Raw genomic sequence first — 25524 nt, 5'->3', positions numbered from 1 at the left:
GGTCTCGACAGAGTAGCCACATTGAGAGGATAGTTGGGCCAGGGGGACAGCAGAGGCATTCGCTAAAGGCAAGAGGACAAATGAATAGAATAACCTACAGCTATGCATCATTCACACCCACACACCTTGTGGTCAGACTTTGCCCAATAATGGACTAAATGAGCTTAACTTTACTCCTTATAGTCCAAGGACTTTACATGTTCTGTTTAAAGGCGAATTGGCTCTGGAAGCCAAAATAGTCAAATACTCCATCTAAAACAGGAATCAATTCTCAATTGCAGTAGGTTTCTATAAACATAAATCCCTCTACTTTCATATCACATCAAAATCATTTCATAAATGAAATGTACACTGTTTTTAACACAGTTGCAGCCAATAGTATTTTTTGGTGACGACTCAAGTTTGTGGAGTCCGTCTTCCATTTACACAAAGATGTTCAGACACGCAGATAGCTAATTAGCACAGTAGTCCACTGTCTTCCGTATTATTCTGTACATAAATCCGTGACACTCCATTTAGTATGATATGCTACGTTTCGTATGGTATGTATTCATTTGTAGAAAAAATGTCTAACGTTAGAAAGGTGTGTATCAATTTAACTTTTAGTTTTTATAAAATGATGTCTTGCTGATATGAACGATAAGATCCTTAAGCTTCCAAAACCCTAACCCAAGCGATGTGAGTTAATGTTCAGACCGAGCGTCAGGGCTCTTAAAAAATATATAATAAAATAAACACTCCCCTGTACAGAAGACACCTTCTACAATGACTAATGTGTAATGGAACTGAGAGTCATGATCAACGGGATAGGTCACTGTCCAACTTACCTCTGTCTACTAGCAGATGTATAGCTCTTCTCCCTCTGACACCGAGGGTCATAGTCTCATCTCCACATTCTACCTCTGGCTCCATTCTCATCCAGCTCTCTGCTTTCGCTAATCTCACCTCGAACTCGGATCTTTCCTGCAAGCACTCCTAAAACAGACATAACATTCAGTGGCGGTTCTAGACCATTTCAACTGGGGGGGGCCAAGCTGGAGCCAGTTGTACTGTTAGGGGGCCAGTTACATTAGACGTTATTGTTGTCATATGGTTTTCTTCACTGCATTGCAGGCATTAGCAGGCAAAAGACCATGTTCATAATCATCATCGTTGCCACTGTCTAATAACGGATCTGATGTAAAAAAAAATGATAGCAAAAATGTTACAATTATTTCATACTCCACATTTAGGGGGGCCACAAAGGGGTCCAAAATTGTTGTCACAGCCCCCCCCAGAACCGCTAGTGATAACATTAGCCTTTTATGCATATTTTGAGCAAAGAAATACGTGGCTAGTCAAACTAAACAAGTTGAATGGTAGTGACAAACAGAGCCCACCTATAGTTTACCTGGAGTTACTAAATCTGAGTGGTTCTCATCGTTTCCCGTGATGGAAAACTTTCCACGATGTAAATTGTGAATTTTTCCTTGATTGCAATCGATATTACTAAATGATTTAAATGGAAAATCTTCCGAATGCTTCTCCTCGTGTTGTTTGGAATGGTACTTGCCGTTCTTATCATTGAATACCACCGTTCTTGTTCTACCCGAACGTCGTGATCTGTTCAATTCTTCAAAGTCCTGAGATAACGTGCGAAAATATAAATTATCGTTTGATTCACCCATTTCACCTGGCTTGGTGTCGTGGAGCTGTCTTCGCGCTGGCATTTCTACGCTGATTCTTGACTGGTTTGTTTGACGGACGTTGGTCTTTGTCGTCGGGATGTAATGAGTCAGTTTATCGTTACGGGTTACACTGTCGCTTGAAAGAGGATTTTGTGTGGATTCTGTGAACCCAACAGGTGTGTGAATTATTATTTGACCTGTTGAATCGTGAGCCTGACCTCGCAGATACCGAGTGATCGTTAGAATGTAAAGTAGGAGAATACCGTAGCCTTTTTGTTTAAAATACATTGCCAATGTGATTGTTTCTCTACGTGCATCAACACACTGGGACGAGGCAAAAGGGAAAGGTATATTTTGAATGCTCCCGCAAGCATGTGTTCACTGATTCAACCTCAAGTAGTCTTAATTGGTAATTAGTCTCAACAATGACATGCTGATTCCAATTATGCTTGCCATTTCTACAGGGGTATATAATTACAGGTTTGCTATATAATTTACCATAATAAAAGTCATGTTGAAACTTAACCACAATACGTTAGAGATGACAAGCTCTCTTCTCTCCACAAGAGGGTGGCATTGTCATACAAGTCAAAGCACACATTGAATTCTCCACTCCCCCCGAGGAGCCTCTGACCATTCCACTCTTACCCTGGTATGGCCAAGTAACCTTACGCAGTTCCTATAACTTTGCTTTGTTATTATGGTAGGAAAATAAACCATCATCTGCTGTAGCATAAGAACATCAGCAATTGCTGAGAGGTGAACCTGACCCTAATCAAGTTTCACCTTTGAATGTATGGGCTAGGAAACCTGCTTTTGTACCAACCCACATGACATAATACTATAGTATACTATGGTATAAATACTACAGTATTGCTATATTTATATACTATAGTATTCACCATAGTGTTTTAGCAGAGTAGTGTATTATTTACTTCACTGTATTGTTTTTAGATCTTTGACATAGAAGTGGGGTCTTTCTCCTTGAGGAAACCTGCTGGACAAATACTAAAAGAGCAAATGTTCCATAACCAGTATGTAGGTAGGACTGGAGCCTGAACAGGTAGTTCAGCCCTTCTGTAACCTGTATGTAGGTAGGACTGGAGCCTGAACAGGTAGTTCAGCCCTTCTGTAACCTGTATGTAGGTAGGACTGGAGCCTGAACAGGTAGTGCAGCTCTTCTGTAACCTGTATGTAGGTAGGACTGGAGCCTGAACAGATAGTTCAGCTCTTCTGTAACCTGTATGTAGGTAGGACTGGAGCCTGAACAGGTAGTTCAGCCCTTCTGTAACCTGTATGTAGGTAGGACTGGAGCCTGAACAGGTAGTTCAGCCCTTCTGTAACCTGTATGTAGGTAGGACTGGAGCCTGAACAGGTAGTGCAGCTCTTCTGTAACCTGTATGTAGGTAGGACTGGAGCCTGAACAGATAGTTCAGCTCTTCTGTAACCTGTATGTAGGTAGGACTGGAGCCTGAACAGGTAGTTCAGCCCTTCTGTAACCTGTATGTAGGTAGGACTGGAGCCTGAACAGGTAGTTCAGCCCTTCTGTAACCTGTATGTAGGTAGGACTGGAGCCTGAACAGGTAGTGCAGCTCTTCTGTAACCTGTATGTAGGTAGGACTGGAGCCTGAACAGATAGTTCAGCTCTTCTGTAACCTGTATGTAGGTAGGACTGGAGCCTGAACAGGTAGTGCAGCTCTTCTGTAACATGTAGGTAGGTATGACTGGAGCCTGAACAGGTAGTTCAGCTCTTCTGTAACCTGTATGTAGGTAGGACTGGAGCCTGAACAGATAGTTCAGCTCTTCTGTAACCTGTATGTAGGTAGGACTGGAGCCTGAACAGATAGTTCAGCTCTTCTGTAACCTGTATGTAGGTAGGACTGGAGCCTGAACAGGTAGTGCAGCTCTTCTGTAACCTGTATGTAGGTAGGACTGGAGCCTGAACAGATAGTTCAGCTCTTCTGTAACCTGTATGTAGGTAGGACTGGAGCCTGAACAGATAGTTCAGCTCTTCTGTAACCTGTATGTAGGTAGGACTGGAGCCTGAACAGATAGTTCAGCTCTTCTGTAACGTGTATGTAGGTAGGACTGGAGCCTGAACAGATAGTTCAGCTCTTCTGTAACCTGTATGTAGGTAGGACTGGAGCCTGAACAGATAGTTCAGCTCTTCTGTAACCTGTATGTAGGTAGGACTGGAGCCTGAACAGATAGTTCAGCTCTTCTGTAACCTGTATGTAGGTAGGACTGGAGCCTGAACAGGTAGTTCAGCTCTTCTGTAACCTGTATGTAGGTAGGACTGGAGCCTGAACAGGTAGTTCAGCTCTTCTGTAACCTGTATGTAGGTAGGACTGGAGCCTGAACAGGTAGTGCAGCTCTTCTGTAACCTGTATGTAGGTAGGACTGGAGCCTGAACAGATAGTTCAGCTCTTCTGTAACCTGTATGTAGGTAGGACTGGAGCCTGAACAGGTAGTGCAGCTCTTCTGTAACATGTAGGTAGGTATGACTGGAGCCTGAACAGGTAGTTCAGCTCTTCTGTAACCTGTATGTAGGTAGGACTGGAGCCTGAACAGATAGTTCAGCTCTTCTGTAACCTGTATGTAGGTAGGACTGGAGCCTGAACAGATAGTTCAGCTCTTCTGTAACCTGTATGTAGGTAGGACTGGAGCCTGAACAGGTAGTGCAGCTCTTCTGTAACCTGTATGTAGGTAGGACTGGAGCCTGAACAGATAGTTCAGCTCTTCTGTAACCTGTATGTAGGTAGGACTGGAGCCTGAACAGATAGTTCAGCTCTTCTGTAACCTGTATGTAGGTAGGACTGGAGCCTGAACAGATAGTTCAGCTCTTCTGTAACGTGTATGTAGGTAGGACTGGAGCCTGAACAGATAGTTCAGCTCTTCTGTAACCTGTATGTAGGTAGGACTGGAGCCTGAACAGATAGTTCAGCTCTTCTGTAACCTGTATGTAGGTAGGACTGGAGCCTGAACAGATAGTTCAGCTCTTCTGTAACCTGTATGTAGGTAGGACTGGAGCCTGAACAGGTAGTTCAGCTCTTCTGTAACCTGTATGTAGGTAGGACTGGAGCCTGAACAGGTAGTTCAGCTCTTCTGTAACCTGTATGTAGGTAGGACTGGAGCCTGAACAGGTAGTGCAGCTCTTCTGTAACCTGTATGTAGGTAGGACTGGAGCCTGAACAGGTAGTGCAGCTCTTCTGTAACCTGTATGTAGGTAGGACTGGAGCCTGAACAGATAGTTCAGCTCTTCTGTAACCTGTATGTAGGTAGGACTGGAGCCTGAACAGATAGTTCAGCTCTTCTGTAACCTGTATGTAGGTAGGACTGGAGCCTGAACAGATAGTTCAGCTCTTCTGTAACCTGTATGTAGGTAGGACTGGAGCCTGAACAGATAGTTCAGCTCTTCTGTAACCTGTATGTAGGTAGGACTGGAGCCTGAACAGATAGTTCAGCTCTTCTGCTCTCTTCTGTAACCTGTGGGGAACAGAACATGTGATCTATACTTGGCATGTAGGTTTCTCATTCATGGTTGGCACAAGTTGGGATATTTTTTGTGTGGAAATTGCCCTGAAATCAACTTGGAATAATCTAGCAAATTTGTTCATCATAGGGATTTTATTTAGTGTTTTGTTTGTAATATCATCATTATAACCATTGCTATTATTGTCATAGTGACACTGTGCCACCACATGACATCAATGTTGATCATTATCAACCAAATTGTACAGTGGCATGAATTGTACGGACAGCAGTAGGCCTAAGAGTGACAGTGAAAAACAAAAACTAATTCCACTGTACTTTCCTCTTATCAGGCATCTGCATACTAACTACTGTAATATTCAAGAAGGACCCGTAAGTAACAGAGGGATTTCATTGAAACTGAGCATAATGTACACTGTCTAACTGAACCACACTGTTCAATAGGCTACATGAAGAGAGTGTACAGGGGAGGAGAGGGGGTTGATGGGCACGGCAGAGTGATGACTCATATTGTGAGTTGCCTAGCTACCAACAGTCAGGAGTTGTTTTCTTTTCAACGTTTCAAAGCAAAAATATGTATGTCTGGATTTCATTGAGAGAAAAGAGGGAGAGGGGGTGGTAAACGAGGGCCGAGCAGGAAAAGGAGGGACAAAACAGTCAGAGGAGCTGGACGAGGGTAGATCATGTGCAAACTAAGTGAAATGTAGCAATAATGTGAAATCTAAAAAAGAACTACAGGGTGGAAGTGACAGAGAGGGAGTGGATCAAGAATAAAACCCTGACCAGTCACCATGGAAACGGGCGGCTCCACTAAATATCAGGATTTTTTTTTATTGAATGTAAACAGTTGCTGGAACAACCAAAACAACTAGCGGCTACATTTCTTATCTGTTTTCTGTTACATTGGGCTTCATGTCCCTTAAAGCTATCCCTGACAGTTTACTTTTTCTTCTTAAAAAAACAACAACAACAGACTGCTTTAAGACCTGTTGGAATTCCCCTTGCAGGGACCCACATGAAAAAATACTATAGTATTCTATGGTATAAGTACTATAATATTCACTGTAGTGTTTTTGCGGACTTTACTGTAGTATTCACTGTAGTGTTTTTGGAGTATTTACTGTAGTACACTGTAGTATTTATTTTTTGTACCATTTTTTAACTAGGCAAGCCAGTTAAGAACAAATTCTTATTTACAATGACAGCCTACCGGGGAACAGTGGGTTAACTGCCTTGTTCAGGGGCAGAACGACAGATTTTTACGTTGTCAGCTCAGGGATTCAATCCAGTTAACTATAGTATAAATACGGTAGTAAAAGAAAATGGTAGTATAAACTATAGTTATTTATGTAGTGCTTCTGCGGATTGTAGTACACAGTAGTATTTACTGTAGTGTTTTGTGGCCTGTAGTATGTACTGTAGTGTTTTTGCGGACTGTAGTATACTGTAGTGTTTTTGCGGACTGTAGTATACTGTAGTATTTACTGTAGTGTTTTGTAGACATTACTGTAGTATTTAGCTTACTATAGTGTTTTTGTTTTATTATCTTAGACGTGGAGGCTTTCTCCTTCAGGAAACCTACTGGAGAAATACTAAAAGATCACATTTTCCATAACCTTTAGACAGTAGGACTGGGGTCTGAACAGATAGCTCAGAGCTTCCACTCTTTTCTATAACCTGTAGGGAACAGGTTGGTCTGTACTTGGCATGTAGGTTTCTCACTTATTTTTTGCGGACATTACTGTAATATTTACTACAGTGTTTTTTTGGGGGGATAATATTGAGTATTTACTAAACTATTCTACAGTATACTTCAACATTATATAGTAAGTACTACACATTATCGAGGGATACTACAGTTACAGTATAGTATTCTACAGTATAATACAGTTTATCATTGTATAGTAAGTACTGTAGTATTGTATAGGAAACTGTAGTATTTTTTTTAAACGTGGGGAGCATTTTGAAACCCCAGACGAATCTAAAGGAACCACAGACTGCCATAGTTTTGCCGTTACAGGCCTCAACTGATCACTGTCCCTATCATCCCCAGGGAAATCAGTGTTATGCAAAAGTAGATATAATCTCATGAAACCAAAATGATGATGACAGAGCAATTAAAATGGCATTCTAATTCTGGTCACGTAAAGGGTAAGACAAATCACAGGATGTCCATGTACTCTGTGCATAATGATATCATTTAGTTTCGAGGCTTACATAAAATCACATTGATGTACATGTCCTAGGACCTAGTCCAACTCTACCTGTTTCTGGCTGACCTATGATGGCACCTGGCTGACCTGAATGTTGCTCCACCTTAATTAGGCTCATACGTCTCTTACTTTGGCTGGCTCTCCGGTGGCTTACCAGGTTCACCACATAATCACAGACCCCTACTACTTTACACTTTCCTCTTGAATCTTTCTGCCCGAATTGTGTCCCTGGGATCTCTAATGGAGGGAGATTTAGCAGCCCTCGCTACACTAATATGGGTGGTAGCTGCACCTGGGCTGTTTCAAGGGGCTTGATCTTGCTTGTGAATTACTTGTGCATTACAGAGAATAATGTATGTGGAAGGAGCATGCAAACAACATGTAGATCATGGGAGTAGTATCTTTCAACTGGCAGCAATGTTCCCTCTAAGCTGTGAGCACGTGTGTGGGCGTGCAGCTCCCCAGGACTGCCACGCAGAAGAAATATCAGCGTGCAGAGAAGCGATTAAACTTCACTCAACTTTCTAGTTTCCCCCCTTAGTTATTAACACAATCACTGTTTCAATTTACTGTGGCAATTGTGATCAAATCAATGCAATATTAGCCACTTTCAATGCAACACACTGAAACAAAATGAACTATACAAGACTTAGTATGCAAAACGAACTATGCAAGAGATTTTATTGTAGGCAGAAAGCATCAGAGTCGGATTCTATTGCATTGACATGCGTGACTCAGGCCCCTACTCTACACAGACCAGTGTGCCATAACCAATCAGAGCTGCAGTAGTCCTATATGCAAATAGACCATTGCTATATATGGATCTGTGCCGTTCACTTTGAACTAGACTGTATTTACAGCATGAGCAGATGCCCTTGTTTTGAGATCAAAGCGAGAACTGCATGTAGCGACGTGTACATTTGTTCATATCCTTTGCTAGTTAGTGAGTTATTAGCCCCGTTATAGACCATTTCTAGTCAGCAACGGGGGAGTGATTGCTTCCTACAAGAGCGCAAAACGTGTGCATTTCTAGACATCTTTGAAAAGCAAGTCAGTTTAAGTGCCTTTTTGGTCTTAAAGGGGCGGTGTTGTATTTTGAGACAGGCTTGAATAAGCTAAGTAGCCAATAGGCAGAGGGCAGCAACATTTGTCTGATTCTCTGTAATAATGGGATGAGAATAATAATGCATTTTATTTTGTTAAGTGGTTTCTTGCATCAAAAAACACAAGGACAAGTGTATAAACAGGCTAATGTCAAGCCCTGCATATTTTTTTTCAAAAGTCTCATGGAATGTAGGCCTATATTGAACACCACACATTAGCTGCTACTGTAGGCTGAACGACAGAACAGCTATTATCATGTTAAAATGTTATGTGATGCATTTTCTCCATTGTTTTTGATGGTAGGCCACTTTGGTAGGCCTACATTATGATCAAATAGCCACAGTAGTCTACTTGACCACTGTTAGAATTAACTTAAAGCAGGTACAACCTCGGTGTTCACAGTAAACGAACGCCGGAAGTTGCACAGAATTTTCACAACTTTCAAGTTTGCGTTCAACAGACCTGAAATTTGCTCAGTGATGAAAAAAAATGAGAGGGAACATTGACTGGCAGGAATAGAATTAGACGGTCCATTTTCTCCTTTGATCCAGGTAGTATTCCCTGTAGGATAGGGAGCTCCTTTCACCTTCCACTGTGTGTGTGTGTGTTTGTGTCAGAATGTGTCTGGCTATGACATTAATCTGAGGGCCAGAAGGGTGTGATCATGTGTGTGTGTGTTACAACAGCACCATGACATCAGTGTGTACCTTACCTGTATAGGAAACCAGTCAAGCGACAAGTGGGAGTGAAGGGATAAGTGAGATCCCAATAGCCTCATCCCAATTAGTCAACACTGGGTAGGATGAGAGTTTCAACACACTGTTTTTTGATACAGGCTATTATCTGTTCTGTCGCATTAAACAGTACACAGTTCTCTTTAAAATTACTCAGCAAATCCCCTTGCTGTCTTTCTAAATTTAAACCTAGCAATCAGACATCCAGGACAGTCATGTTGCTGTAGGCAGACTCAGACAGGCAGAGACCAGGGAGAATGACAGTTAACCACAGCAGATTATTTTACCATTGTAAAGCGACGTGCTTATGGTCACGCTTACTCCCTTTGGCATGTGGACACTGGAATTGTTTCACACGGCCGTGTGGAAATACTCTGTCAGTGAGCGGCCCTGGGAGCTCCTCAGCGTTGAGTCACAAGCGGCGTGGTCTTTCTCAACGCTCCCAGAAGTAACCCACGCATTCTAACGTCTCATCCCACACAAGACAAGGTGAGCCACGGCCACGCTGTAGATCTGCCTTGAATATGAAGGAGCGAACACGTTATTAATACTGTACATACAACACTTCAATTCAAACAATATCACAACTGTTCCAGTCTGCCTTTAGGGCACGTGTCAAACTGATTCCACAGAGGGCCGAGTGGCTGCAGGTTTTCACTCCACCCTTGTACTTGATTGATTAATTAAGGTCACTGATTAGTAAGGAACTCGCCTCACCTGGTTGTCTAAGTCTTAATTGAAAATAAAAAAACAAACCCGCAGACACTCAGCCCTCTGTGGAATGAGTTTGGTACCCCTGCTTTATGGGCTCTGGTTTTTCCAGTTTTGATTAAGGAAGGGAAACAAAGGGCTGATTGTTGATGAAACGATCCCATTGGTCCTCTCAAAAGCTACACAGGCATGTTATTTGTTAATTTCACTGGGGCCCCGCCTAGCTCGGGACCAGCTTCCATAGGCAGACAGGGGCAGCAGGGATAAATAGTAGGCCACACTGTACCCAAGCTAGCTTAACTCACCTGCCAGGTAGGTGGGGTCAATACACCGTGGGAAGAGGCAGGCTAGACAACATTTCTAAATTCCCTCTCCGCCTTTTTCTATATTTGAGGCCCAGCATTTGAGTTGCCTGTCCCTCTAGGGGCTAGGGTGTATCCTATTGGCTTTGTGACAGTCACAGCCTTAGTGTTGGGTGTGGGGAGTCCGCAGTACATCTTTTGAAGTTACTCCGTATTCCTTGACTTTGACCCAAGTGAGGTATGCTGTTTGTGGAACCGTATCCACCAATAACCCAGTCTGTGACGTGCCCAGTGGATAATACTTTGAGGTCTGAGAGTCACTTGGCCAAACATGTCTGAAACCCTATCATTACCCTGTGACATCACCTGAGGCTGCTGAAGCACTCTGTATGTAGCACATTACCTCAGTACAGGTCAATAGAAGTCGTTTTCTTTCCCTCTACTTATATTGTCAGACTATTGTCCTAGATAGTGCACTATATCTATCAATCAAGTGTGAATATGAGGTGAACTAGTGGGAAACAGGTTTCTCTCACTCGTTCTCATGCAAACACACAATCTCTCTCTTTCTCTCTCTCAGGCTATGACTTGTACTTGTTACCTCCTCCTTTCCCTCCCTCCCTCCCTCCCTCCCTCCCTCCCAACCAACTACATTCCTTCATCCTGACTATCCTCCCGGAGAGAGAGCTTTGGAGGGGGAATGGAGAGTGGGTGGGGATCAGGCGGAAACACTACACCCACCACGTCAGTGTGTGGAGATACAACAGCAACAATGTGGCTACTACTGAGTCTCCATGGCAGCAGGGATTTGAATTCATGACAATATTTTGGGAGTTCCCCAAACATCAGTGGGTGAGTCAGTGTGCTTCCTCTGAGTACTCATGGATATAATGGCCTAAATAGACAGAGTGACAAAGACATAGCTAGAGCATGAAAAACAAATACACCACCACAAAGTTGTTGAAATAGTGGCTTTTGGGTAATTGCATGCATGTGAGAGAGAGAGACAGAGAGAGAGAGAGCAACGGAGGGAGAGAGAGAAACGGAGGGAGAGAGAGAGATAGAAAAAAGGAGTGAGAGATTTGGGTGGGGTGTGGACTCGAGGAAAAGAGGGAGGGAAGTGGGTGGAGGTGTGGTTGTGAGTGTTTGCGCGTTCCTTGGCGGCGAGGGCTGAGTCTGACATTTGGAACGTAGAGAGCAGGAGTTGGGCTTCAACAGAAAGGCTACCATCAAAAAGTAAGTTGAACATTTGTGTTCTCCTTCAGAACTCTGAACTCTTTGACATGCTCTTCGTGTGTTTTTTTAAATGATAATAGCCTATATAATAGCCTATATGCATGCCTTCTATTTTATTACTCTCAAGACTAATAAAATTGCACACAGTAAGTAGGGGCGTGAATTAATTAGAATTGTAGCTAGCATGTCTTTTGTAGTGCAAGTGATACTGGTAGTTTATTCCTTTGCCAGGTAAGTTCAGTGTGGGCGTGTTCAGGTAATTGATCAGGTAGCTGGTTCTGAAACAAACATTACAAGGTGAAAATCCAAATGCACTGAAATTCTGAAACTTTAAGTATACAGTTAGTTAAAGTTCATAATGCACACACTTTAGCCCATGAAACCTGTCCTGTAATTTCTGGTAGATACCTGAGTTCATGATGGAACTATGCTCCATCCTAGAAGGCAGGGAGATTGTCATGAATTCAGTGTTTACTCTCTGTGACTCTGGCAAACTGCTGAGGTTGGATAGGGTGTACTTTGTATTTCCTTCACATAACAGAACAGGGCTAAACTTCCCTCAGCGGCTGTCAGCTCAGACAGTCAGAGGTTTAATTGTCTAAGACTAGCTCGAGTTCCCTCTTTATTTGTCCCTTCAGCACTTAGATGAGAAGCTCTCATATGAGAAATTACACAGACCATCTTTTGTGTACTCAAATGTTTACACACAGTTGAGCTAACTAAGAAGTACTTGTTCCCAATTACAGTAATTTTGAAGTGTACATGGGTGGGAAACAACTTGGGGTGGGTCAGTGTTGATGTAGATCACATGTCTGGACCCAACCCAGACCAGCCCTTTATCCCAGAGAGGTTGCATTCCAGATGGGCTCTCGCCTCGCTCTCTCCACACCCACCAGATCCCAAGCCGCTCTATTGCTAGTAGTAGGGGTGGGAAGGAACTCTAAAGTGTATCCGTGAGTTGTTCTCACAATATGATTGTATTTAGGAAGAACAAGCATCAAGCAATCTTGCCTTCTCTCTACTGACAATGGCCATTCATACAGTCATTCAGCTTTTTTTGTATTGTTTATGGTCTTTACTGAATAAATAAATCAAATAATGGCCATTATAATTGGTGAATTGAGATCGTTTATCAATATTTTGAGTTGAGCTGCCTAGTTAATCTGAATTGGTTCAGATGGGTTCTCAAAGTGGGGTCATTCAAACTGACTAACAATGGCTTGCAGTGGGTTCGCAAACAGATCTCAAAATATATATAAAAAAATGTGTGTGTGTATATATATATATATATATATATATATATATATATATATATATATATATATAACATTAATTTTATTATATAAATATTACTAACAACAACAATGAAAAAATGGCCAAGGGATCCGTGGAGTAAGTTTATGGGTTGTAATACAACACAATGTAATATTATTAATCTACAATATGTTCTTAACCCTGGGCAACATGGGCCTGGGAAGCTCACAGGGATATTGGTATCCACAATACTTTTACATAAATGCAGTGTAATTTAATCTTTAAAACTGCAAAGTCTTTCTCTCTGCCTCATAGAAAAATGTGTAGAATTGTAGGATATTAGCTTAAAAGCTGCAACAACAAAAGATCTCTCTGCCACATGACAAAATCTGTAGATTTGCATGAAATTAGCTTGGAAACGGCAACGTTTTCTCTCCGATGGCAAGAGGCAAGCCTTTAAAATGTTCCAACCTAGGGCCCAAAACTTGCTTTGTCTGACCATGCACTGCCGAAGTCATGGCAATACTCCTTGTATGCTATTATTACCTAACTTGAGTTGTGTTCTGATTATGGGGAAGGGGGTACATGAGGAGTTTACTATCGGCCCCATAACGTTTGAGAACCCCTGGGTTAAGGTGGGTGTTTATTTGGGGGAGGTGGGGCAGGCAGGGGAGTAGGTATTTTGTGCAGTTATTTTAAGGAGTGGCGGTTTGTTGCAAGCTGCAAACAAGTTACAACTCATCTCCTGCCAACACTTCCCCCTTTATCTCTCAGATTTTCTCGCTCTCTGTTTCCCAGGGCTATCACTACCTCGCTTGATCAATCACTATGTCCTATCTCAAATCTCTTCCTCGGAATCCTTTTAGATTCATTTTTTATCAAGCGTCCCTCCATTTCTGTTAGTGTGTGTGGTTATAACCCATGGTATTCAAGAGTTATAAAGCCGCACCCTGAGGGGGTGCAGACTCAGGCCTTCCATCATTAATGACTGCCTGTTTCAAAGTGCTGAAGCCAAGCCTCACAGTGCAGCCTTTGTCAACATCCATATCTAATAATATTTAATAATAAAAATACATGAGATTTAAAGCAACTTTCAAGAAACCAAAGGACACTGTACAGCAAGAGTACAAAACAATAGAGTATCTGATTCATGTCACTCATGTTAAGCCCTGAGACAGTGTCTGTGTCCCCCAGTATCCCTTTATTTGATATGGTATAGAACGAGGAAGTGTTTGACCAACTTTTAACAAAATATATACATTTTCTCCCTCTCCCTTGTTCTGTCTTTCTCTCAGTCATCATGTTGGTTCTTCTAGCCGGAATCTTCCTCCTTCACCTCACCAGCATCATCCTACTCCTAGTGGCAACTATCGACAATGTAAGTAATCCCCCACTGCTGCTCCTCCACTTAGTTGTCTTCATGTTGACATAGCCCTGTGGAGCTACACATGAGTGCACGTCTCTTTCACTATGTATATGGGGTGTTGAATGAAAAGATGAAAGCATGCTATGTTAGCACTCATCGGCTCAGGCCTTTGGTGCTGTTCTGTGTGTTCCACTTTGGTATTCTGGACTACATTTCTGAGCTCACTCTCACCCCTGAAAGAAGATAGGTGACAAACCGGTTGGCCAGTGTTTCATCACCCTGAGTGTGTGTTTGTGTGTGTGTGGTGTCTGTGTACCTGTGCCTTATCGTCAACAATGTGGCAGCATATACATGCTCTTGTTCGTATGTGGGATTCCAGTGAGTGTTAAATGGCCTGTCATAGTGAGAGGAGCATACCTGGCTGCTGTGGTATGCTGCTACGTTCTGCCCATGTACATTCCACCCATTGACTGTTATCCCTGTGCCTGGACATCCAAATGCATGTTACAACACAACACATGAACCTGTGGATGTCCATTGACTATCTCTCCTCTCTGTCCTGTCCAGGCCTGGTGGATGACAAAAATCGTGTCCACTGATGTGTGGGCCAGGTGGATACTGACCAATGGAACCTGGAGCTCCAACGATCTCCCCAGCTACTACCATCAAGGTAAGCCTGGAACATACTGAACTGCTAAGCTAAAATGTAATGAAACATTCTCTGTGAAAAAAAACAGCACTGCAGGAAATTAGCATTGCTCCTGGATATACAGTATATGTAAATATCAACCTACACGTGAATTAAAAAAAAAAGGTCTGTCTCAAGTCACCCCAAGATATACATTTTCCAGCAGAGAAACAGGAACAGTGTAGTTTCTCCAGGATGTGGGTTTACTGCACTGGAGGTTTGGTTGAATTCAGGGTAGAGCTCCATAACAACTGTCAGACTAAGCCTCCCATCTATCCTGTCTCTGTGTGTCTGTCAGTGTGAAGCATGATTGATCAGTAAGCACTCTATTGCCCAACGAGGGAGAACAATGCCATTTTCTCGTAGAGGAAACTGAACAGAGGGTGTGGCAGGATCAGAGACAGAGTTGGGGCTGGTGGGGAGGTTCAGATTTGCTTGAGGACGTACACTGAAAGTGCATTACAAATACAGTGAGTCTGTGTGTAGACCTTTAGTGAATGTGTGGTCAAAAGTATGTATGTAGCAATGTTGTATCTCTCATAAAGTGTTTTATTTGATTGCTGAGAAACCCTTTTACAACCTATGAAATGAACTTGTCTTAAATCCTCTCATAAATTTTCCTTAGTACACAATTTTCCAGATTAAAATACTTTCATTGTGTCTCTAAAAAACAGAACTGCCCCTTTCACCTCTGCATTCCAGAGTGTGACACAACACTGTTTCGTAAATAAGGTGTTGATTTCTGGGTGTGTCTGTTCTGGAAATAGTCCTTCCTCAGTGTCTGTCTCTGTCTCCCTCTACAGAATACCTCCAGGCAGTGCAGGCTAGCTCCGTTCTGGCCTGCATATTCTCTTCCCTTGGCCTGTTTGTGTTTGTGGGACAGCTCTTCACTCTGTCAAAGGGACAGAGATTCACCTTCTCTGGCATCTTCCAGCTCCTAGCCTGTACGTATTGCCCTGAACACTTTCAATCTTCAACCTGTTAAACAACTAGTTCTGTCTTTGCTTGACGTTTGTCCCTCCCTCCCTCCAGGCCTGTGCATCATGATCGCTGCTTCCATCTACACAGACATCTTTCACAAGAATGAATCGGATGGTTGGTATGGCCACTCCTTCATTCTGGCCTGGATCTCCTTTGCGTTCACCTTCATCTCCAGTATAATATACTTTGTCCTGCGAAAGAAGACAGCAAACTAGAAGCAGAAGACTAGCTCAAACCCAAGGGACAGGCTCAATATCTTACGATCTGATCGTTTTTTGTACAATTAGGTATGGATATGAGTGTGGAATACAAAAGGGGAGAGTTGTTATCCACAGATTTTCATCCATGTATCTCTTTTGGTTCCCACTGAAGTGTCTAAACATATGGATTTACATTTTAGTCATTTAGCAGACGCTCTTATCCAGAGCGACTTACAGTAGTGAATGCATACATTTCATACATTTCTCTCTGTACTGGTCCCCCGTGGGAATCAAACCCACAACCCTGGCGTTGCAAACACCATGCTCTACCAACTGAGCCACACGGGCCTGCCCACATAGGTTATAACTACCTGTCCTCCCCACATAGTTATAACCTACCTGTCCTGCCCACATAGTAATAACTTACCTCTCCTGCCCACATAGTTATAACCTACCTGTCCTCCCCACATAGTTATAACCTACCTGTCCTCCCCACATAGTTATAACCTACCTGTCCTGCCCACATAGTTATAACCTACCTGTCCTGCCCACATAGTTATAACTACCTGTCCTGCCCACATAGTTATAACTACCTGTCCTCCCCACATAGTTATAACCTACCTGTCCTCCCCACATAGTTATAACCTACCTGTCCTCCCCACATAGTTATAACCTACCTGTCCTGCCCACATAGTTATAACCTACCTGTCCTGCCCACATAGTTATAACCTACCTGTCCCCCCCACATAGTTATAACCTACCTGTCCCGCCCACATAGTTATAACCTACCTGTCCCGCCCACATAGTTATAACCTACCTGTCCTCCCCACATAGTTATAACCTACTTGTCCTGCCCACATAGTTATAACCTACCTGTCCTCCCCACATAGTTATAACCTACCTGTCCTCCCCACATAGTTATAACCTACCTGTCCTGCCCACATAGTGAGGTGGCAGGTAGCCTAGTGGTTAGAGCGTTGGACTAGTAACCCAAAGGTTGCCAGATCAAATCCCCGAGCTGACAAGGTAAAAATATGTCGTTCTGCCCCTGAACGAGGCAGTTAACCCACTGTTCCTAGGCCGTCATTGAAAATAAGAATTTGTTCTTAACTGACTTGCCTAGTTAAATAAAGGTTAAAAAAATGTATAGTAATAACTTACCTGTCCTGCCCACATAGTAATAACCTACCTGTCCTGCTCACATATTACCATATTACCCCTCCTCTCTTAATATAAAGTGGGACAACATTTTCAAAGTTAATGAAACTTTTACAGACCTCATATTTGTTGGAGATGGTATAGGGGAGTCAGAGAGTATAGAGCGACAGTATCTCATTATTTCAGAATCATTCCTGAACTATTCTTGCTTACATTTGATTTATTTCTCAATTAGGCTCATAATAAAACAATGCCAAAACACTCAAAACCAAATAGAAGAATGAATTGACTAGAGTGCCGCAAACAGAATCCAATTTCGGAAACTGTCAACGATCATTACCCCGTTTGACTTACAGCCCTACTATAGTGTGCTGAATAAGACAAAGAATATAATGTATTTGCCAATGTCCATACATGGAATGGATTATTAGTTCTAACCTCACTGCTAACTGGACCCCTCCCCTTTTTAGTTATGTAATTATTTTAGCCAATTATTTTATGCTTTGTACCATTAGTCTTATTGTGTAGGTTAACTTCCATTTGTCTGAATCAACCTACCCCCAGACACACCCATGGACTGACAGACGGATAGATCTTGAGTGCCTTGAAATCTGACAGAGCATGTTTGCTCGCTGCACATTGAGATATGTGTAAATATGAACATGTTTGGCTTCACATTATGCTTTGTATGTCTAATGCAATTTTATTTTTGTTACTATTTCTTATCAGTATGATAATAATTTGTATTAAAACCTGATTTAAATCAAATTTCTCCTGTCAATGCTAAACAATTTTATATGAATCATAATCGGTGAAGGAGGACAGATTGCAGGAAGATGAATGATACCTAGTCACTGGTAGAGGGACACCACAGTGAAACTGACAGAAGGCATACTAATCTCTGCATGAAATCATTTTGCACATTTTCACCAAGTTTTATTGACAGCATGCATACAAGTTTGGACAGAGAGCTTCAGACTACTTCACACTGATTTGCTCTGTCAAAATCCAAATGCATGTTGGCTCATAGGTAAGTATCACACACATACAGTCAAAGTGGGCTGTACTCCTCATCTGAGTACTCCCTCCCCTCTTCATCTCTCTGCCCCTGTCCTCTGAGTAGTACTGGGGTGTGTAACTGTGGACGGAGAGGGGTAGAGAGATGGAGGGAGAGGGGAGGGAGTGGCGGGGACAGGGGAACACAGAGGGACGGGGGAGGTGGGAAGTATTCAGGGTGGGGGAGTGTGTAGCAGTGGGGGCGGGAGAGGGAGTGGGTGAGTGGACGGGCTGATGAGGTTGGGAGTGGCGAAGGGGAGTCATAGTAGGGTGACAGGGGTGAGAGTTCTGGGGATGGTGGGGAGATGCAGGGGTGTGGGGGCGGAGGGCAGTAGTAGGGGGCCGGGGGTAGCAGGGGCTCTATGTCAGGGAATCGAGGGGGGTACAGGCGGGCTTTGCGCCTCCGCTCCATTACAGCCTTCTTGATGTAGTTGTTGAGGGTGGAGACTTCTGACAACATGCAGCAGGTAAAGGCCAGCCATGCCACACTAAGACAGAAAAATAGAGTAGAGAGACAGGAGCAGCAAGGAGGATTGTGTTAATCTGAACCCATGTGTGCAAGCCTACTGTTGCAAACATATTCCATACCCTTTTCTTACTAAAACACAATTGCTACAAGGCATATGCGATATTGCAATAATCTATTTGAGATGGACAGAGGTCTTTAACAGGAGCCCAGGCCTCATGAGAGTCCTTGAGATACATTACTGGGTGTCTCTTATTTAAAGGGGAAAATGTAAACACTTAACCACACTTGCTCTTGGTGACCAAAGAATCAGGAGAGCACACTGAAGATCAGAGAACAAGTAGTGGTACTGTCGTAAACAGTGTGTGTGTGTGTGTGTGCAGACTTACTAAAAGCCCCAGGAGTAGCCATAGCTGTGTGGTTTGAAGTCCTCTGGACCCATAGAGGCTGTAGTCTGAAACACCTGCATGAACATCATGTGAGCCACCATTCCCAGTCACCCTAAGAGAATAAAACAGAGATTCAATGGCAGACATTGAAAGCTTTTATGTGGATTCCATCAGAGAGACATTTTTATTTCTCATACAAGCACTGATTTCGCTAATATCTTTATTGAGGAAAGTTTTACTTGCAATGACTGATGTGTGTTTGTCTTACCTACCTTAGTTGGGACACTGATTGTAAGTTGCTCTGCATAAGAGCTTCTGCTATATCAGGGTTTCCCAAACTCGGTTCTGGCCTGTATAGCAGCCTGTATAGCAGCCTGTATAGCATCTGCAATTCAACCAAAAGATAGACAACACATACAGTAGAGGCCTAGGGTTTCAAGCTTTGGTTGATTTGAAATCTTCAAGTTAATCATTAACATGTTGGATTCACATCTCCATCTAAACCAAAAATCTAAGTTAAAGAACAGGACTAAATAAATGCATTTAAAGTTTGATTAAATTAGATTTAGTCCTATACTTTCATTTAGATGGAGACTTGAATCCAACATACAAATTATTAATTTGGAGACAAATTAGCTCTATCAAGTCTTCTCCAGCCCCAGCATTAGGGTCTTGAGTCAAGGCGGGGGGTTGAATAATTGTCATAATCGTGTATGTAGGTGGCACGGAAGTCAGGCGCAGGAGAAACCAAATTGGTTAAAATGGAGTATTTAATGACAAAACAAACTCCAAAACCAAAGTACAAAATAACATGGGTAAAAATCACCCGTCGCACACCGATACAAAAAACCACGTAACATAACATCACAAACAATCACCGACAAGGACATGAGGGGAAACAGAGGGTTAAATACACAACATGTAATTAATGGAATAGGAAACAGGTGTGTAGGAAGACAAGACAAAACCAATGGAAAATGAAAACTGATCAATGATGGCTAGAAGACTGGTGACGTCGACCGCCGAGCACCACCCGAGCAAGGAGGGGCATCGACTTCGGCAGAAGTCGTGACAATAATATAAACCTTTCTCTCTATTTGGTCATAACCCATAATTGAGTCATGCTGTTAGAATCTAAATCCCCCTGAACAGAGCACCGATAATAATCCTCTTTATAGAGTGCAAGAGCTCACACACACACACGCATGTACACACACACACACACACACACACACACACACACACACACACACACACACACACACACACACACACACACACACACACACACACTCCAACGTACCTAGACTCTCATTGCGTTTAATCTCACCAGTGATTTTCATTTTGATCCTCACTTCCCATTGTTACATTACTGTGTGACTGCAACTCCCCCACTTTGAACCCACTATATGCAACTCTTGTGAACAATCCTAGAGTTATTAAAGTTCAAACCATCCATTTTCACCCCCCAAAGTCTCACCCCAGGCGTCAGTGTAGATGTTCTCCTCACAGCTCATCCACATGCCTGCATGGAAGGCAGGGAAGACGAAGCGGTCGTCCCCCGTCTCCCAGGAGAACTGGATGGAGGTGGAGTTATGCGAGACCCCGGGCACAGGTATGCATTTGGTCAGTTTGTTGGCCGAGCAGAGGAACTTGGGGACCTTCTGACTGCCCTCACACCAGTAGGACGACAAGAGGGCCATGGCCCCCAGGACCAGAGACACTAGCGTCTGGAAGAAAGTGAGCTTGGGGGACCGCACCCTGGACAGAAACGACATGATGAAGGGAGAGAGAGGGAACCTGGGGTGGGAGGAGGTGTTAGAGAGGGGGAGAAGAGAGGAAGAAAGAGAGAAGTTGTATTTTTAACAGCTGGTCAAACACTCCCTCAGTCTATACTATATAATGACAAAGGGAGACGGGGCCACTTCAGACACAGAGACTCTGTCAGAGAGCTTAACATGTGACAGGAATCAGATATGGACGTTGACAAAGGCTGCACTGAGAGGCTCGACTCCAGCTCTCTTTTAAACAGCATTAAGATAGTTGAGAGATATGGAAAAGGAAAAGATAAAGTATTCAGAGGAATTGCCAACCCAACTGAAAGAAAACAATCTAATCCCCCAATGTCTTTCCTTGCCTGGACTGTGTGATTGCGTTCTCTGTAGCCGATATGAGCGAGATTTTTAAACAGGTCAACATTCACAAAACCCCCCACCCACTTTATGTTGACCTCCACACATAATTGGAAGAGGAAGTATAAACTCTAACATAGCCTATTAGCTACAAAGGTAACTCCAAACACATTTTCTTTTTTTTCAATTTAAAGTTTTATTAAGTTTTCTTGTTTTTCAATCAACCAACAAAACACATTCCACATTCACAGATGTGACAGACTTAAAAAATATATATAATAATAATAATATATATATATATAAAAAGAATAATAAATATATATATATATATATATATATATATATACACACACACACACACACACACACACACATACATACACACAAAGAATAATTATTACAATATAAAAAATAAATATATAAAACTTGCAGCAGCACAATCAAGGTTCTTATTAGCTATTTCCAGCCTTAGCTGAGACGACGAGCAAATAATTCGTTTTTAGATTTTACAGCACCTTACACATGTATCTGCTCATTTCCCTAATCACCCCATTCACTATAGTTGAGTAGTGGAGACCAGAGTCTATCAAACTTGGGTTGTCTCTTGCAGAGGTCATAAGTGAGCTTTTCAAGAGGGAGAAAGTCAACAATCTGGTCAATCCACATTTTAAATGTAGGAGAAGTATTAGAGGCCCACAATAGAAGAATACATTTCTTAGCAAAGTATGTAATAGTCATAAACAAATTTTCTCTGTCAGGATCAAGAACAGAGTCCTGCTGGGCATTAAGAAGATTGATACACGGGGTAATATCAAACTGTACATCTAGTATTTTCTGTGCAGCAGTATGTATAGATTGCCAGATTTTGGCAATCTCTCTACAGCTCCAAAATACATGCATATAGGTTCCACCTTCAGAGGTACATCTTTTACAGTTAGGAGAAATGTCTGTTTTCATTCTATGGAGTCTCATTGGAGTGTAATAAAATTTGTACAAAAATTTGAAATTAGATTCTTTCATTTTAACATTAGTAGAGAAGCAGTATACCCTGTGGCAAACCTCCACCCATAACTCATCACTGATAGTCAGACCAAGGTCCTTTTCCCAGATTATTTTCTAAGGAGTAAAGGAGGAGCCTCCGTTCTCAGGAGTCTATAGATATAAGATATTTTGCCTTTAATGGATTGTGCTTTGACAAGAAGGGTTTCAACTTCATTCAGCTGAGCTCTAAACCTCCTCTTGGAAGTACAGACATTTCACCATTTTATTACGTTTGCAATTACGTTTGCAATCGCAACGAATAATCTGCTCAGACCCCAACCAAGGAGCATCAAAAGTCGTGCTACAAATTCTCAGACAACCCAAAGATTCCTTGATGCCCTTCCAGACTCCCTCTGCCTACCCAAGGACATCAGAGGACAAAAATCAGTTAACCACCTAACTGAGGAACTCAATTTAACTTTGCGCAATACCCTAGATGCAGTTGCACCCCTAAAAACTAAAAACATTTGTCATAAGAAACTAGCTCCCTGGTATACAGAAAATACACGAGCTCTGAAGCAAGCTTCCAGAAAATTGGAACGGAAATGGTGCCACACCGAACTGGAAGTCTTCCGACTAGCTTGGAAAGACATAACCGTGCAGTATCGAAGAGCCCTCACTGCTGCTCGATCATCCTATTTTTCCAACTTTATTGAGGAAAATAAGACAATCCAAAATGTATTTTTGATACTGTCGCAAAGCTAACTAAAAAGCAGCATTCCCCAAGAGAGGATGGCTTTGACTTCAGCAGTAATAAATTCATGAACTTCTTTCAGGAAAAGATCATGATCATTAGAAAGCAAATTACGGACTCCTCTTTAAATCTGCGTATTCCTCCAAAGCTCCGTTGTCCTGAGTCTGCACAACTCTGCCAGGACCTAGGATCAAGGGAGACACTCAAGTGTTTTAGTACTATATCTCTTGACACAATGATGAAAATAATCATGGCCTCTAAAGCTTCAAGCTGCATACTGGACCCTATTCCAACTAAACTACTGAGAGCTGCTTCCTGTGCTTGGCCCTCCTATGTTGAACATAATAAACGGTTCTCTATCCACCGGATGTGTACCAAACTCACTAAAAGTGGCATTAATAAAGCCTCTCTTGAAAAAGTCAAACCTTGACCCAGAAAATATAAAAAACTATCGGCCTATATCGAATCTTCCATTCCTGTCAAAAATTTAGAAAAAGCTGTTGCGCAGCAACTCACTGCCTTCCTGAAGACAAACAATGTATACGAAACGCTTCAGTCTGGTTTTAGACCCCATCATAGCACTGAGACTGCACTTGTGAAGGTGGAAATTACCTTTTAATGATGTCAGACTGAGGCTCCGCATCTGTCCTCGTGCTCCTAGATCTTAGTGCTGCTTTTGATACCATCGATCACCACATTCCTTTGGAGAGATTGGAAACCCAAATTTGTCTACACGGACAAGTTCTGGCCTGGTTTAGATCTTATCTGTCGGAAAGATATCAGTTTGTCTCTGTGAATGGTTTGTCCTCTGACAAATCAACTGTAAATTTCGGTGTTCCTCAAGGTTCCGTTTTAGGACCACTATTGTTTTCACTATATATTTTACCTCTTGGGGATGTCATTCGAAAACATAATGTTAAATTTCACTGCTATGCGGATGACACACAGCTGTACATTTCAATGAAACATGGTGAAGCCCCAAAATTGCCCTCGCTAGAAGCCTGTGTTTCAGACATAAGGAAGTGGATGGCTGCAAACTTTCTACTTTTAAACTCGGACAAAACAGAGATGCTTGTTCTAAGTCCCAAAAAACAAAGAGATCTTCTGTTAAATCTGACAATTAATCTTGATGGTTGTACAGTCGTCTCAAATAAAACTGTGAAGGACCTTGGCATTACTCTGGACCCTGATCTCTCTTTTGAAGAACATATCAAGACTGTTTCAAGGGCAGCTTTTTTCCATCTACGTAACATTGCAAAAATCAGAAACTTTCTGTCCACAAATGATGCAGAAAAATGAATCCATGCTTTTGTTACTTCTAGGTTGGATTACTGCAATGCTCTACTTTCCGGCTACCCGGATAAAGCACTAAATAAACTTCAGTTAGTGCTAAATACGGCTGCTAGAATCCTGACTAGAACCAAAAAATGTGATCATATTACTCCAGTGTTAGCCTCCCTACACTGGCTTCCTGTTAAGGCAAGGGCTGATTTCAAGGTTTTACTGCCAACCTACAAAGCATTACATGGGCTTGCTCATACCTATCTTTCCGATTTGGTCCTGCCGTACATACCTACACGTACGCTACGGTCACAAGACGCAGGCCTCCTAATTGTCCATAGAATTTCTAAGCAAACAGCTGGAGGCAGGGCTTTCTCCTATAGAGCTCCATTTTTATGGAATAGTCTGCCTACCCATGTGAGAGATGCAGACTCGGTCTCAACCTTTAAGTCTTTACTGAAGACTCATCTCTTCAGTGGGTCCTATGATTGAGTGTAGTCTGGCCCAGGAGTGTGAAGGTGAATGGTAAGGCTCTGGAGCAACGAACCGCCCTTGCTGTCTCTGCCTGGCCGGTTCCCCTCTCTCCACTGGGATTCTCTGCCTCTAACCCTATTACAGGGGCTGAGTCACTGGCTTATTGGTGTTCTTCCATGCCATACCTAGGAGGGGTGCGTCACTTGAGTGGGTTGAGTCACTGACGTGGTCTTCCTGTCTGGGTTGGCGCCCCCCCTTGGGTTGTGCCGTGGCGGAGATCTTTGTGGGCTATACTCGGCCTTGTCTCAGGATGGTAAGTTGGTGGTTGAAGAAATCCCTCTAGTGGTGTGAGGGCTGTACTTTGGCAAAGGGTGGGGTTATATCCTTCCTGTTTGGCCCTGTCCGGGGGTATCGTCGGATGGAGCCACAGTGTCTCCTGACCCTCCTGTCTCAGCCTCCAGTATTTATGCTGCAGTAGTTTATGTGTCGGGGGGCTAGGGTCAGTCTGTTATATCTGGAGTATTTCTCCTGACTTATCCGGTGTCCTGTGTGAATTTAAGTATGCTCTCTCTAATTCTCTCTTTCTCTCTTTCTCTCTCTCAGAGGACTTGAGCCCTATGACCATGCCTCAGGACTACCTGACATGATGACTCCTTGCTGTCCCCAGTCCACCTGGCCATGCTGCTGCTCCAGTTTCAACTGTTCTGCCTGCGGCTATGGAACCCTGACCTGTTCACCGGACGTGCTACCTGTCCCAGACCTGCTGTTTTCAACTCTCTAGAGACAGCAGGAGCGGTAGAGATACTCTCAATGATCGGCTATGAAAAGCCAACTGACATTTACTCTTGAGGTGCTGACTTGTTACACCCTCGACAACTGTGAATA

The 25524-nt window shown here is 42.7% G+C and overlaps 2 protein-coding genes and 2 non-coding genes across 5 annotated transcripts; 1 reads left to right on the top strand and 3 right to left on the bottom strand.

The window, feature by feature from the left end:
• Positions 1-2637: 2637 nt before the first annotated feature.
• Positions 2638-2693, bottom strand: LOC115172009 (U7 small nuclear RNA). Its single transcript, XR_003871349.1, has one exon. It is a non-coding gene; the product is annotated as a U7 small nuclear RNA (small nuclear RNA).
• A 4021-nt stretch (positions 2694-6714) lies between these two features.
• LOC115172011 (U7 small nuclear RNA) lies at positions 6715-6767 on the bottom strand. Its single transcript, XR_003871351.1, has one exon. It is a non-coding gene; the product is annotated as a U7 small nuclear RNA (small nuclear RNA).
• Positions 6768-10987: 4220 nt separating this feature from the next.
• LOC115171337 (epithelial membrane protein 2) lies at positions 10988-17874 on the top strand. Of its 2 annotated transcripts, none has more exons than XM_029728054.1 (5): positions 10988-11075; positions 14009-14091; positions 14647-14749; positions 15571-15711; positions 15800-17874. In XM_029728054.1, the coding sequence occupies exons 2-5, from the start codon at positions 14014-14016 to the stop codon at positions 15961-15963; spliced, it is 486 nt and encodes a 161-aa protein (XP_029583914.1). In that variant the 5' UTR covers positions 10988-11075; positions 14009-14013; the 3' UTR covers positions 15964-17874. The 2 variants fall into 2 exon arrangements, with proteins under 2 accessions (XP_029583914.1, XP_029583912.1); XM_029728052.1 differs by lacking the exon at positions 10988-11075 and adding an exon at positions 11338-11459.
• Positions 17875-18579: 705 nt separating this feature from the next.
• LOC115171338 (germ cell-specific gene 1-like protein) lies at positions 18580-20814 on the bottom strand. The gene is made up of 4 exons (XM_029728055.1): positions 20498-20814; positions 19290-19402; positions 19018-19129; positions 18580-18650 (listed from the first exon to the last, which is right to left on the bottom strand). The coding sequence occupies exons 1-2, from the start codon at positions 20793-20795 to the stop codon at positions 19341-19343; spliced, it is 360 nt and encodes a 119-aa protein (XP_029583915.1). The 5' UTR covers positions 20796-20814; the 3' UTR covers positions 18580-18650; positions 19018-19129; positions 19290-19340.
• Positions 20815-25524: the final 4710 nt, after the last annotated feature.

The sequence above is a fragment of the Salmo trutta genome, chromosome 32, assembly GCF_901001165.1.
Source record: "Salmo trutta chromosome 32, fSalTru1.1, whole genome shotgun sequence".
In the NCBI taxonomy this organism is placed as follows: Eukaryota; Metazoa; Chordata; class Actinopteri; order Salmoniformes; family Salmonidae; genus Salmo; species Salmo trutta.
Note: the sequence above shows the minus strand (reverse complement) of the source record. Positions and strands in the feature narration are given on the sequence as shown.

Coding starts and splice junctions, on each gene's coding strand:
- LOC115171337 (XM_029728054.1), top strand. CDS start 14,014: ATGTTGGTTCTTCTAGCCGGAATCTTCCTCCTTCACCTCACCAGCATC. Junction 14,750..15,570: donor CCCCAGCTACTACCATCAAG/GTAAGCCTGGAA, acceptor CTCCCTCTACAG/AATACCTCCAGGCAGTGCAG. Junction 15,712..15,799: donor CATCTTCCAGCTCCTAGCCT/GTACGTATTGCC, acceptor CCCTCCCTCCAG/GCCTGTGCATCATGATCGCT.
- LOC115171338 (XM_029728055.1), bottom strand. CDS start 20,795: ATGTCGTTTCTGTCCAGGGTGCGGTCCCCCAAGCTCACTTTCTTCCAG. Junction 19,403..20,497: donor CATCTACACTGACGCCTGGG/GTGAGACTTTGG, acceptor GTTGAATTGCAG/ATGCTATACAGGCTGCTATA.